Source organism: Lichenostomus cassidix, chromosome 12 (genome assembly GCF_008360975.1).
Source record: "Lichenostomus cassidix isolate B80296 chromosome 12, HeHo_3.0, whole genome shotgun sequence".
NCBI lineage: Eukaryota > Metazoa > Chordata > Aves > Passeriformes > Meliphagidae > Lichenostomus > Lichenostomus cassidix.
The window spans coordinates 16893471-16905584 of NC_139493.1; the positions used below are offsets into that span (position 1 = coordinate 16893471).

The window sequence follows — 12114 nt, forward strand, 5'->3', positions numbered from 1 at the left end:
CTGCTTGTGCTTCTCTGCTTGATTTATTTCAATATATGTGCTAGCAGAAAAACATGGACCAAAGTGGCAAAGTGCCTTTTATGTGTGAAAAGTCTCCTCCTGCATTGGACCTCTGAGTTGAGGACCATTTCCAGCTCTCCAGGCAGATGCACTCAGAAAACTCCCATTGAATTCTCTGTGTTTCCACCAGAGTCAGTTTTCTCCGAAGCTTAATCCTAAATTTGCCATTTAATATCACATGTCAAATTGTTTATTCAAAGGATGGCAGGAGAATTGAGGTTGGGAGGCACCTATGGTGGTCCCCAGTTTTATCTCCTGCTCCAACATTGATCAGCAGGGGCATCGAATCAGGTTCCCCTGGCTCTGCCCCTGACAGATTTTGAAGGACACTGTGGGTTCAGGTGGAGCAAGTTTTGAATCTCTCCAGTGCAAGAGACTCCACAAGCTCTCTGGGCAGCCCGTTGCCAGGGGCAGGAGCAGAGGTTTTCCTGGGCCAGAGGCCTGCAGTGGCACAGCCTGAACTGCACCTTTCGGCCACAGTGGCACCCTCGATGGCTGCCCCGGGGCCTGGCGTTGGAGCCTGCAATTGCCGCAGGAGCCCCTGCCCTGGGTCCCTGCTGCCCAAAGGCTCGGACCCATCTCAGAACCTCGGTTCCCGAGGGGGCTGCCTCAAATGGGTGGCGGGGGACAGAGGCCACGCCTGTCGTCCCTGTTTTGGCTGCACGATGCTGATGTCATAGTGGCCATTGTGACCCGTGCGACCAAGGCCACAAAAGGGATAGCCGGGCTCAGGCCCGGTGTCAGTGCGACCTGACAGCGGGAGGAGAAGGCAGGGCAGGGACGGGGCTCGCTCGGGGACGAGAGGGGCCCCACACCTCGGGGCTCTGGGCCTGTGCTGCAGGCTCATCTGCCTCTCCCTTCCCAGAATCAGCGTAGCAGCGTCCGGAGGAGACGGCAGCGTTCCTCGGCTGGGCGACGACGCGAGGAGGAGGCGACAGGACTAGGGCTGACCAGGGAGTAGTGCCCTTGAGGCTCTGGGCCTGGACTGCCAACTCCCCGTAACTCTTCTTTCTCCCGCAGGTCAAGCGGAGGAGCACCTGGAAGAGACGGTGGCGTTCCTGAGGAGGGACTCACTTCTTGGAGGTGCCATGGAGAACAGAAAGAAGGAGGTCCCTGAGACCAGGGAGCCAGGTGACAGCAAAGCAGCCCTCGTGCAGCTGGGCCCAGGGGCTGTCGGGGCACCCAGCGTGGCGCCCAGAGCGGTGGCAGGGGGAGGCAGGAGCTGCCCATCCATGCTGGGGCTGGGAGCCTCTTTCCTCCCCGGCTAGGGCCCAGCTGGGCCAGGGGGCAGCTCTCGGGACACGTGTGCCTGCAGTGCAGTGTCCCCTGTGCTCCAAGGCCTGCAGGGCTGCCCATCAGCCAGGCAGGCAGGGACAGAGCAGCCCGTGGGGCCGACGCTGCAGGCTAAGTGGAGCCCTGCAGAAGTGCTCACGCCCGCTGCCCTTGGCTCTCTCCCCTGCAGCATGCATGCTGTGTCGCCGGGAAGAGGCTGACCCGGACCTGTGTGGGGATAAACGGGAGAAGCATGGGCTCTGTGCCCACGTATTCTGCCTGGTGAGTTTCTCTGCGGGCTCCCTCCAGCTTAGGGACCGGCACTCCCTGCCACTCTCTCCTCATTGGCTCCTCGTCTTTTCCACAGTATTTTGCCACGCTCCTTCCTCGTCAAGAGAATGAGCGTCTGGGAATCCTGGGCTTTCTCCCTCGGGATATTCAACGTGTAGTGAGCCGAGCGGCACAGAAGGTGAGAGCCTGACAAGAGCAGGGAGATTTGTGCCAGGCGAGCTTTGCCAGAGGCTAGGCCACACCCCAAGAGGGAAAGGCCGTCCCTTCCAGGCGGCTGTGGGACAAAAGGCTGGCTCCCGGCAGCTCCACGGAGGCTCTGGCACATGAGCCTTGTCCACCGGCTGGGTGCGTGGGGTGAGGCCCAGCAGCGGCCACATCGTGCGCCCTGCCCGGAGCCCTGGGGCTGCCTGGGGAGGCGCCGAGGCTGCCGCTGATGGGGCTGCTTGGCTCTTGCTAGCACTGCTGCGTCTGTGGCCGGAGCGGGGCCACCATTATGTGCTGCGAGGGGAACTGCGACAGATGGTTCCACCTGCCCTGTGCCAAGGAGGGTGGCTGTGTCACCCAGTACATCCCAGAGTACAGGTACCTCCTCTCATCTCCTGGCCACCCCTGGGGAAGGAGCCAGCACCTGTCACTTTGCCCATGCCTTTACCCCCAGCTCCTACTGCCCTGAGCACCGCCCGGAGCAGGACGTGCAGGCGACTCCGGAGCCGGGCACCGACTGCCCCATCTGCATGGAGCCTGTGGAGGACAGAAAAACCTACACCACCATGGTGTGCCCAGCATGCAAAAGGACCTGGTTCCACCGGGACTGCATGCAGGTAGGAGCCGTGCCCTGAGCCCCAGGGCACAGCAGGTGCTCAGCAGCACCAGGGCCTCGCTCACAGTGCTTCCCTTTGCTCTGCAGGGACAGGCCTTGCGCACTGGCCTTTTATGCTTCCACTGCCCCCTCTGCAGAAATATTCAAGAATTTCTGCCTCAGATGTTTATCCTGGGGATCCGAATCCCCTTCAGGTTGGTGTCCTTCTGCCTGGCTCACGCTGTGTCGTGCCAGGCTCTGCCCCAGCAGTCCTGGGCCTGCCCAGTGCCATGAGCGTGGGCTTCAGCTTCACGCACCACTTGGAAAAGCACTGGATGAAGGACAGAGACATGAAGGCGGGGCAGCAGAAGCTCATCAGTTTTTCCTTTCTCCATCAGACAGCCAACATGGGAGGACAATGATGCCTTTGCGGAACTGAATGAGAGGCACAGGCGCTGCAATGCCTGCACGTGCCTTTATCCAGGAGGCAGGGAGGAGGCAGAGGAACAGGGGTAAGTTGGGAAGCTGCACCCGCAGCTCTGCAGGGAACACGTGTCTCAATAAGGGCTGAAAGCAGAAGGAGCCAGAAGAAGAGTTCGGCGAGACTATCCACTGCTGTGGAAACTTTGTGCTCAGCGTCAGGAACGGTCTTTGCTTCCCCAGGCCCTGGGAACTGCTCCTGTGCTCCTCCTGTGCTGCTGAGGGCACCCACAGACACTGCTCTGGCTTGAGAAACAGAACACCCAGCTGGGAGTGTGACAGCTGTGCTGGCCTGGGCACGGGTAGGAGTCCAAGCACCTGGGTGCCCCTGGGCTGGGCTCTGTTCCCAGGCTGGGCTTGGCAGAGCCTGTCTGCTCCTGGAGGGCTTGGGGCACTGCTCTGGCCTGGCCTGCCTTGGGCCTGGGTGGTCTTTGACCTTCCTGCTTCCCCTCACAGCCCCCACGGATGAGCCGGAGCTCAATGGGCCCAGCGTGACCAGACCAGTCCGGAGAGGACCAAGAGCTCAGAGGCCCAGGCGCAGAGAGACGGCATCAGGGACGTCCCCCAGGCGCAGCCGCTCTCGCCAGCAACGCCAGGCCTCAAATCCACCTGTGCGGTCGAGGAGTCGCCGTGACAGGAGCCAGAGAACGGAATCAAGAGCTCAGAGGCCAAGGCGCAGGGAAAGAGCATCAGGGACGTCCCCCAGGCGCAGCCGCTCTCGACGGCAACGCCAGGCCCCAAATCCACGTGGCCCGTCTAGCAGTCGTCGTGACAGGAGCCAGGGGCCAGCACCGAGTGCTGGCAGGCCCAGGCGCAGGGACTCAGCATCCCAGACCTCCCCCAGGACAAACCGCTCCCACCGGCAACGTCAGGTCCCAGCTGGGACCACTAGAAGCAGCATGTAGTGTAATTTTTTCTTTGTAGTCCGTCTGTCCTCTGCCATAACAGAAGGTGAGAAAGGTCGATTCAGGGACTTTGAGATTTGCAGGCCTGTGAGAAAACCACATTAGCTCTTGACATTTCTATTGCCAGGAAAGGAACCTGTGCTAAATGCCTTGATTTCTTTGTTACCATGTAGTAAGTGAAAAGTCACTTGAGGATGTGGCTGCTTAAAAAGGACACTTGTTGCTGCCTTGAGACTCAAAGCTCTCATGTTTCCCTACTGCTTACCCTTGAAATCAAACCACGCCTTAATGTGCTTGGATACATTTAGGGAGATATGAAGAGCAAGGTGGCTCTTAGGGAAGCTTTCTTTGAAAAGGACATGTGCTATGATGCTATCCTTGAACAATCTGATTTCAGTAAAGCCAAAAGGAAGACGGAGGAACAGAGCGAGACACTGCCTCAAGTATCTGAAGAAATCTATTATGATATTGCTGCTGATTTAAAAGACTTGTTTGGATCGTCAAAGGAGAAACCAGAAAAAAGGGAGGAAACACCCTGGGACAAAGAGGATGCGGAGGACTCTGTCCCGTCTGCAGCTGACCATTTGGGACCTGTGCCTGGGAACGATGTAGCTCAGGAGTTGAGTGCTTTCAAGTTTTCCTTCTTGGGAGGCATGCAGGAGGCGGGCACCAAAGAAGGTAACGGCAGAACCCGTCCAACAGCGCCGTTTCTAAGGAAGAGCTTGTGGCATGCACTGTAGAGCAATATGGTGCAAAGAAGGTCACAGTCCAGGGGATTTTCAGAGGCAAAAGTCCGTAATCAGTGACACAAACTGGCTCAGCTGTGGAACTCCCAGCCTCACTGGCTACATCCATGGGACTTTCACATGAGAGGCAGCTGAGGGGGAGTCACAATCCATCACAGACCCCCCAGAGTGCTAGGCCTGGCACCACAGGAGTGCAGGTGATGCAAGCAGAGTCTGCTGCAAGAGACTGCCCCTCCCCTGGGGGGACATGCCTGGACATTGCCCCTGGCCTGAGTGTACATTAACCCATGGCATTCTGTGCTTTTGGGGGGACCACCACCACCAAGAAGACCGGCAGAAGAGGATCAACGCAACACCGTTGGGATCTACGGATAGTGATATTTTCTCTTTCCCTCTTTCTGTCCCCCCCACTTCTTTTCTTACTTCTCTTTTTCTCTCTTTTCTTCTCTCTCTCTCTCATATTTTCTATCAAATAAAGCCTATACTATTGATTGGCATATGGTCTCGTTTGTACCTTAATTCGGGCAGAGGTATTTCCAAAGAACCTTAATAATTGGATCATAACAATCAGGCAGAGGCATTTTGATCTTCATTTCTACTTGCCAAGGTTGCGGTAGATTAATGAGAAGTAACTCATGCTTGCATGCCAGGAATTGGGAAAGGTGTGCTTTGAGGAGGCATTGGCTTTTTTGCAGAGTGGTGAGAAAGCTTCTTGTCATCCCCTACATTTCTCAAAGAGGGAAAAAGGTGACACACCAGTCAAATCAGGTTTCACAGAACCCAACCAGATTTTCAAGACAGTGGGTGTTAAGGTAGTGTGATGAGCAACATGCTGGGGTTGACCCCAAGATTCAAGAACCTTCTGAACAACTTACTGAATTCTGTTCTTGTACCTTTTGAAAAAGGAAACTGAATGACACATGATCATTGGAGTGTCCTAACCTAAAATGAGACCCTATGAAATGAAGATGAGACAATATTAAATCAAGTCACAGAAATGTAGGAGAGGAAAGAAACCGTGTGAAGTTACCCGAGACATGAAAAACCCAAGTGCGACGACATAAAACCAGTAAGATGCCCCCCCGGTTCTGCTGAATTCAGAAGGTATGTATTCAGAAGTGTCTTCTGAATGCAACGATGAGACGGTTTAAGAATACGTAAGAGATCCCTAGCACAAAGTGGACAATACAGGAGCTCAGAAACTCTGGGAGGAGAAGATTCTGGTCTTCTTAAATCATGTCTCCTCCACTTTAAAGTGTTTCACTTGAAAATAGGAATTTGTGCTGGCAAGTAGAGGAATAATCTGCTTTTTGGCTTTTTTTCTTCTATGGTGCTCTTTTGCAGAGCCTTACATACTTGGAAGAAGTAAAACCCGTAAAAGTCACGTGGCAAGAGGAGTCACGTTTCCAAGACAGCAGTTCTGAGCGGGATGATGAGCCTGAGACGTCAGAAATGGAAAAGGACCGAGCAATGCAAGTTCCATTTGTATTTGTTGTCTACTTGGTTGTAGTAGGTGCATGCTATGGGAGTACTAATGGCAGCACTCAGGAAACGGGAAACTGACGTTGCCCACCTCGGAGCAGTGGAAGTCGTCTTGGAGAACCATTTGTGCTGCACACCGTGAAAAAGCCCAGAGGCCCATTTGATGTGTAGTTGAATGTAGAAAGAGGGAAGTTGAGCACAAGAAATGAACTGGGTCACTTAGGTTTGACCAAAGCCAGTTTTGAGTTTGGCCAAAAGCCCAAGACACAGTCAGTTTTCTTTCAAGAAGTGGGGTTTTCAATAGAAGGCTGTATTTGGTTACTCTGCAGTAATGCTCTTCAATGCATACCATTCCTCTGAAGCACTACAGCCTTCACTTGTGTTCGTGGTAATTTGACAGTACCTTTTAGGATGCTAAAATCCCTTTCTGTTTGTCTAGGTTTCTTTCTTTACCGCACACAGATAGTGCTAGAGTTTTCTTCTTCTCCAAAGATGATGAACGCCTAAGAGGTACAACAGAACTTCTTCACCCCCTTTTCTATTTTTTCCCGTTTAAACTTGTGTTGAGATTCAGTGAAGAAAAAAAGCTGCCGGTTACTAATGTTTTGAAGTCAAGATTTGCCACCCTTACTGGCGGTCTGAGTTGGGGTAGAATCCTGCGAGAAAGTCCTGGTGAAAGAAGGCTGAGCAGCTGCCTGGCTTTCTTTTCTTTCAGATAATTGCCCAATAGATGTCAGGACATGTAGTGCTTACCAAAAACTAATAGTCACTTGAAAAATTACCTAGACATTTTGGATGCTTTAAGGTAGGTATATCACCTTTAATGTCCCCCTCTCTTTCTGGTGTTACCATTAAGAATGTGGAGTATTCTTATCAGCCCCTCCTATGTCCATGTGGTTCTTCATCCTAATGAATCTGGGTTACTTTCTTCTGAATCCAGTGGATTTTGTAGTTCGAAACAAAGAAAACAACAGCAAAAGAAAACACACGCAGCGCTAAAAAATTCCACAGGCCACTGAAGAATTGCTTGTTATGTTTTATAGAATGTGGTATTAGGACAGGCTTAAGTGATGTTCCTTTCTTGAGGCTCCTTAGGTAACGATGATGAAACGTATTGCTGTGTTCATACAGTTGCTGCCCTGCAACCTTCCAGCCTATCTGATTTACGGGGCGTGTTAAAATGGAGATCTCAGCGCTGAGCAGGCATCAGTCTGCGGGGAGCTGTGGCCCGCTGGTGCTGTGCTTTGAATGAAACAGCTGCTATTCCACTGCAATGTAGATTTCAGCACGTTCAGGAAAAGTGCTGCTGCCTTTCATTTTCCTTACTACACCAGGCTGTAGTACAGAAGAGCTCTGCTGGAGCCAAAGTGTGGTGGGGGGCAAGAGAATAGGAAGGACGTCAAGAGTGGAGCTCCTGATTTTATGGCTGTGTTCTTCATGGGTGTTACAAACAGCAGCATAATCAGCAGTGATTAACCCTATTGATTGATTCTTTGTTTTGTGCAGAGTTATTTTGTAGATCTGTAGACCACAGTGAAGAGAAAGAGGGCTGGGAAGACAGACGTAGATTATTGCTTAGGGTAAGTATGTAACCTCTGCTCCCTGGTAACTGTGGCTGAAAGCTCAGCATGAGGAGGGAAGATGGCTGTGATTTTGCTTGAGAAATGGATTCATGGCCTGCAGAAGGCCTTGAAACTTTGTAATTGCAGGGAACAAAAAGTCTTTAGCATACTTGAGTGTATAACATCATGTTGTGGTGTCCAGTCAGATAAACCACTAAATCTCTCTGCGTTACAGGAACAGCTAGTTAACTACATGTAAGGAAAGTATTTAAGAGAAACAGTGAATTTAGAGACTTCTCCACATAGTGAATTGAGAAACTTCTCCGAGTAATATGTTAGATTTTCACGATTTTCTGGAACGCCGAAAGAAGCATAAGGATGTCAAAAGGAAAGTGATAGCAAACCAATAAAGCTTTTATTGATAAGAAGCGTTTCACGTTCACTCTTTGAAGAACTTGCCAAACAGTGTTCCCTTCAAAATCCTTTCAACTGTCTAAACGGAAAAAACATTGTCAAAACCTGTGCGGCAGTGTTTCTGAGCTGGGGCTGATGGTCTTGGGGCCCTTGAGCTCTTGGCTCATCCGTGAGGGCTGTGAGGGGAAGCAGGAAGGTCAAGGGGCGACCAGGCCCGAGGCAGGCCAGGCCAGAGCAGTGTCCCCAGCCCTCCAGGAGCAGATGGGATCTACCAGGCCCACGCTGGGAACTGAGCCCAGCCCAGGGCCAGCCGGGTGCTTTGCCCCATAGCTGTGCCCAGCCCAGCACGGGAGGAGCACAGGAGCAGTTCCCGGCACCCGGGGAAGCGAAGACGGTTCCTGGCACTGAGGGCAAAGTGTCCACAACAGGGGACATTTTGATATCGGATATTGCAGCCGAGCTCTTCGTGTGGCTTCTTCTGCTTCGAGCCCTTGTCGAGTCACGCGTTCCCTGCAGAGCTGCGGGTGCAGCTTCCCAACTTAGCCCTGTTCCTCTGCCTCCTCCCTGCCTCCTGGATAAAGGCACTTGTGGGCATTGCAGCGGCTGGGCCTCTCATTCAGTGAAGGCATCAATGTCCTCCCACGATGGGTCTCTCACGGAGACAGGAAAATCTATGAGCTCCTGCTTCACCAGCATCAGGCAGCTGTGGGGTGTCCCTCCTCCTCCCGCCTTGCGCTGTTTTCCAGGGACTCGGGCTGATTGTTCTGAAAGTCATTGATCTGGATTTTCCAGGAGCACGTTTGCAAAGACACCAATGAGAAAAGTCTAAAAGAACTGCTTGTGCTTCTCTCCTTGATTTATTTCAATATATGTTCTAGTAGGAAAACAGGGACCAAAGTGGCAAAGTGCCTTTTATGTGTGAAAAGCCTCCTCCTGCATTGGACCTCTGAGTCGAGGACCATTTCCAGCTCTCCAGGCAGATGCACTCAGAAAACTCCCATTGAATTCTCTGTGTTTCCACCAGAGTCAGTTTTCTCCGAAGCTTAATCCTAAATTTGCCATTTAATATCACATGTCAAATTGTTTATTCAAAGGATGGCAGGAGAATTGAGGTTGGGAGGCACCTATGGTGGTCCCCAGTTTTATCTCCTGCTCCAACATTGATCAGCAGGGGCATCGAATCAGGTTCCCCTGGCTCTGCCCCTGACAGATTTTGAAGGACACTGTGGGTTCAGGTGGAGCAAGTTTTGAATCTCTCCAGTGCAAGAGACTCCACAAGCTCTCTGGGCAGCCCGTTGCCAGGGGCAGGAGCAGAGGTTTTCCTGGGCCAGAGCCCTGCAGTGGCACAGCCTGAGCTGCACCTTTCGGCCACAGTGTCACCCTCGATGGCTGCCCCGGGGCCTGGCGTTGCAGCTTGCAATTGCCGCAGGAGCCCCTGTCCCGGGTCCCTGCTGCCCAAAGGCTCGGACCCATCTCAGAACCTCGGTTCCCGAGGGGGCTGCCTCAAATGGGTGGCGGGGGACAGAGGCCACGCCTGTCGTCCCTGTTTTGGCTGCACGATGCTGATGTCATAGTGGCCATTGTGACCCGTGCGACCAAGGCCACAAAAGGGATAGCCGGGCTCAGGCCCGGTGTCAGTGCGACCTGACAGCGGGAGGAGAAGGCAGGGCAGGGACGGGGCTCGCTCGGGGACGAGAGGGGCCCCACACCTCGGGGCTCTGGGCCTGTGCTGCAGGCTCATCTGCCTCTCCCTTCCCAGAATCAGCGTAGCAGCGTCCGGAGGAGACGGCAGCGTTCCTCGGCTGGGCGACGACGCGAGGAGGAGGCGACAGGACTAGGGCTGACCAGGGAGTAGTGCCCTTGAGGCTCTGGGCCTGGACTGCCAACTCCCCGTAACTCTTCTTTCTCCCGCAGGTCAAGCGGAGGAGCACCTGGAAGAGACGGTGGCGTTCCTGAGGAGGGACTCACTTCTTGGAGGTGCCATGGAGAACAGAAAGAAGGAGGTCCCTGAGACCAGGGAGCCAGGTGACAGCAAAGCAGCCCTCGTGCAGCTGGGCCCAGGGGCTGTCGGGGCACCCAGCGTGGCGCCCAGAGCGGTGGCAGGGGGAGGCAGGAGCTGCCCATCCATGCTGGGGCTGGGAGCCTCTTTCCTCCCCGGCTAGGGCCCAGCTGGGCCAGGGGGCAGCTCTCGGGACACGTGTGCCTGCAGTGCAGTGTCCCCTGTGCTCCAAGGCCTGCAGGGCTGCCCATCAGCCAGGCAGGCAGGGACAGAGCAGCCCGTGGGGCCGACGCTGCAGGCTAAGTGGAGCCCTGCAGAAGTGCTCACGCCCGCTGCCCTTGGCTCTCTCCCCTGCAGCATGCATGCTGTGTCGCCGGGAAGAGGCTGACCCGGACCTGTGTGGGGATAAACGGGAGAAGCATGGGCTCTGTGCCCACGTATTCTGCCTGGTGAGTTTCTCTGCGGGCTCCCTCCAGCTTAGGGACCGGCACTCCCTGCCACTCTCTCCTCATTGGCTCCTCGTCTTTTCCACAGTATTTTGCCACGCTCCTTCCTCGTCAAGAGAATGAGCGTCTGGGAATCCTGGGCTTTCTCCCTCGGGATATTCAACGTGTAGTGAGCCGAGCGGCACAGAAGGTGAGAGCCTGACAAGAGCAGGGAGATTTGTGCCAGGCGAGCTTTGCCAGAGGCTAGGCCACACCCCAAGAGGGAAAGGCCGTCCCTTCCAGGCGGCTGTGGGACAAAAGGCTGGCTCCCGGCAGCTCCACGGAGGCTCTGGCACATGAGCCTTGTCCACCGGCTGGGTGTGTGGGGTGAGGCCCAGCAGCGGCCACATCGTGCGCCCTGCCCGGAGCCCTGGGGCTGCCTGGGGAGGCGCCGAGGCTGCCGCTGATGGGGCTGCTTGGCTCTTGCTAGCACTGCTGCGTCTGTGGCCGGAGCGGGGCCACCATTATGTGCTGCGAGGGGAACTGCGACAGATGGTTCCACCTGCCCTGTGCCAAGGAGGGTGGCTGTGTCACCCAGTACATCCCAGAGTACAGGTACCTCCTCTCCCCTCCTGGCCACCCCTGGGGAAGGAGCCAGCACCTGTCACTTTGCCCATGCCTTTACCCCCAGCTCCTACTGCCCTGAGCACCGCCCGGAGCAGGACGTGCAGGCGACTCCGGAGCCGGGCACCGACTGCCCCATCTGCCTGGAGCCTGTGGAGGACAGAAAAACTTACACCACCATGGTGTGCCCAGCATGCAAAAGCACCTGGTTCCACCGGGACTGCATGCAGGTAGGAGCCGTGCCCTGAGCCCCAGGGCACAGCAGGTGCTCAGCAGCACCAGGGCCTCGCTCACAGTGCTTCCCTTTGCTCTGCAGGGACAGGCCTTGCGCACTGGCCTTTTATGCTTCCACTGCCCCCTCTGCAGAAATATTCAAGAATTTCTGCCTCAGATGTTTATCCTGGGGATCCGAATCCCCTTCAGGTTGGTGTCCTTCTGCCTGGCTCACGCTGTGTCGTGCCAGGCTCTGCCCCAGCAGTCCTGGGCCTGCCCAGTGCCATGAGCGTGGGCTTCAGCTTCACGCACCACTTGGAAAAGCACTGGATGAAGGACAGAGACATGAAGGCGGGGCAGCAGAAGCTCATCAGTTTTTCCTTTCTCCATCAGACAGCCAACATGGGAGGACAATGATGCCTTTGCGGAACTGAATGAGAGGCACAGGCGCTGCAATGCCTGCACGTGCCTTTATCCAGGAGGCAGGGAGGAGGCAGAGGAACAGGGGTAAGTTGGGAAGCTGCACCCGCAGCTCTGCAGGGAACACGTGTCTCAATAAGGGCTGAAAGCAGAAGGAGCCAGAAGAAGAGTTCGGCGAGACTATCCACTGCTGTGGAAACTTTGTGCTCAGCGTCAGGAACCCTCTTTGCTTCCCCAGGCCCTGGGAACTGCTCCTGTGCTCCTCCTGTGCTGCTGAGGGCACCCACAGACGCTGCTCTGGCCTGAGAAACAGAACACCCAGCTGGGAGTGTGACAGCTGTGCTGGCCTGGGCACGGGTAGGAGGCCAAGCACCTGGGTGCCCCTGGGCTGGGCTCTGTTCCCAGGCTGGGCTTGGCAGAGC

The 12114-nt window shown here is 55.0% G+C and overlaps 2 protein-coding genes across 2 annotated transcripts in view; both read left to right on the forward strand.

Moving 5' to 3' along the window:
• The first annotated feature begins 925 nt into the window (after positions 1 to 925).
• Positions 926 to 8025, forward strand: LOC146431872 (E3 ubiquitin-protein ligase PHF7-like). Its single transcript, XM_085073023.1, has 16 exons — positions 926 to 1191; positions 1523 to 1614; positions 1700 to 1801; positions 2081 to 2205; positions 2282 to 2444; positions 2531 to 2637; positions 2821 to 2934; positions 3086 to 3204; positions 3359 to 3853; positions 4205 to 4485; positions 5459 to 5657; positions 5898 to 6025; positions 6475 to 6545; positions 6751 to 6840; positions 7542 to 7615; positions 7833 to 8025. Exons 1-9 carry the CDS (start codon positions 1149 to 1151, stop codon positions 3805 to 3807), a joined length of 1314 nt encoding a protein of 437 aa, XP_084929149.1. The 5' UTR covers positions 926 to 1148; the 3' UTR covers positions 3808 to 3853; positions 4205 to 4485; positions 5459 to 5657; positions 5898 to 6025; positions 6475 to 6545; positions 6751 to 6840; positions 7542 to 7615; positions 7833 to 8025.
• A 1745-nt stretch (positions 8026 to 9770) lies between these two features.
• LOC146431873 (E3 ubiquitin-protein ligase PHF7-like) overlaps positions 9771 to 12114 on the forward strand; it is a 3206-nt gene continuing 862 nt past the window's right edge. The window contains exons 1-8 of the mRNA XM_085073197.1: positions 9771 to 10036; positions 10368 to 10459; positions 10545 to 10646; positions 10926 to 11050; positions 11127 to 11289; positions 11376 to 11482; positions 11666 to 11779; positions 11931 to 12049. Of these exons, the coding sequence (XP_084929323.1) occupies positions 9994 to 10036; positions 10368 to 10459; positions 10545 to 10646; positions 10926 to 11050; positions 11127 to 11289; positions 11376 to 11482; positions 11666 to 11779; positions 11931 to 12049 (865 nt within the window). The 5' untranslated portion in view covers positions 9771 to 9993. The remainder of the gene's footprint in view (positions 10037 to 10367; positions 10460 to 10544; positions 10647 to 10925; positions 11051 to 11126; positions 11290 to 11375; positions 11483 to 11665; positions 11780 to 11930; positions 12050 to 12114) is intronic.

Excerpts from the sequence above, each read along its gene's own strand:
- LOC146431872 (XM_085073023.1), top strand. The coding sequence starts at position 1,149 with ATGGAGAACAGAAAGAAGGAGGTCCCTGAGACCAGGGAGCCAG. Across the intron at positions 1,192-1,522 it reads CCCTGAGACCAGGGAGCCAG|CATGCATGCTGTGTCGCCGG; the intron begins GTGACAGCAAAG and ends TCTCCCCTGCAG. Across the intron at positions 1,615-1,699 it reads GTGCCCACGTATTCTGCCTG|TATTTTGCCACGCTCCTTCC; the intron begins GTGAGTTTCTCT and ends TCTTTTCCACAG.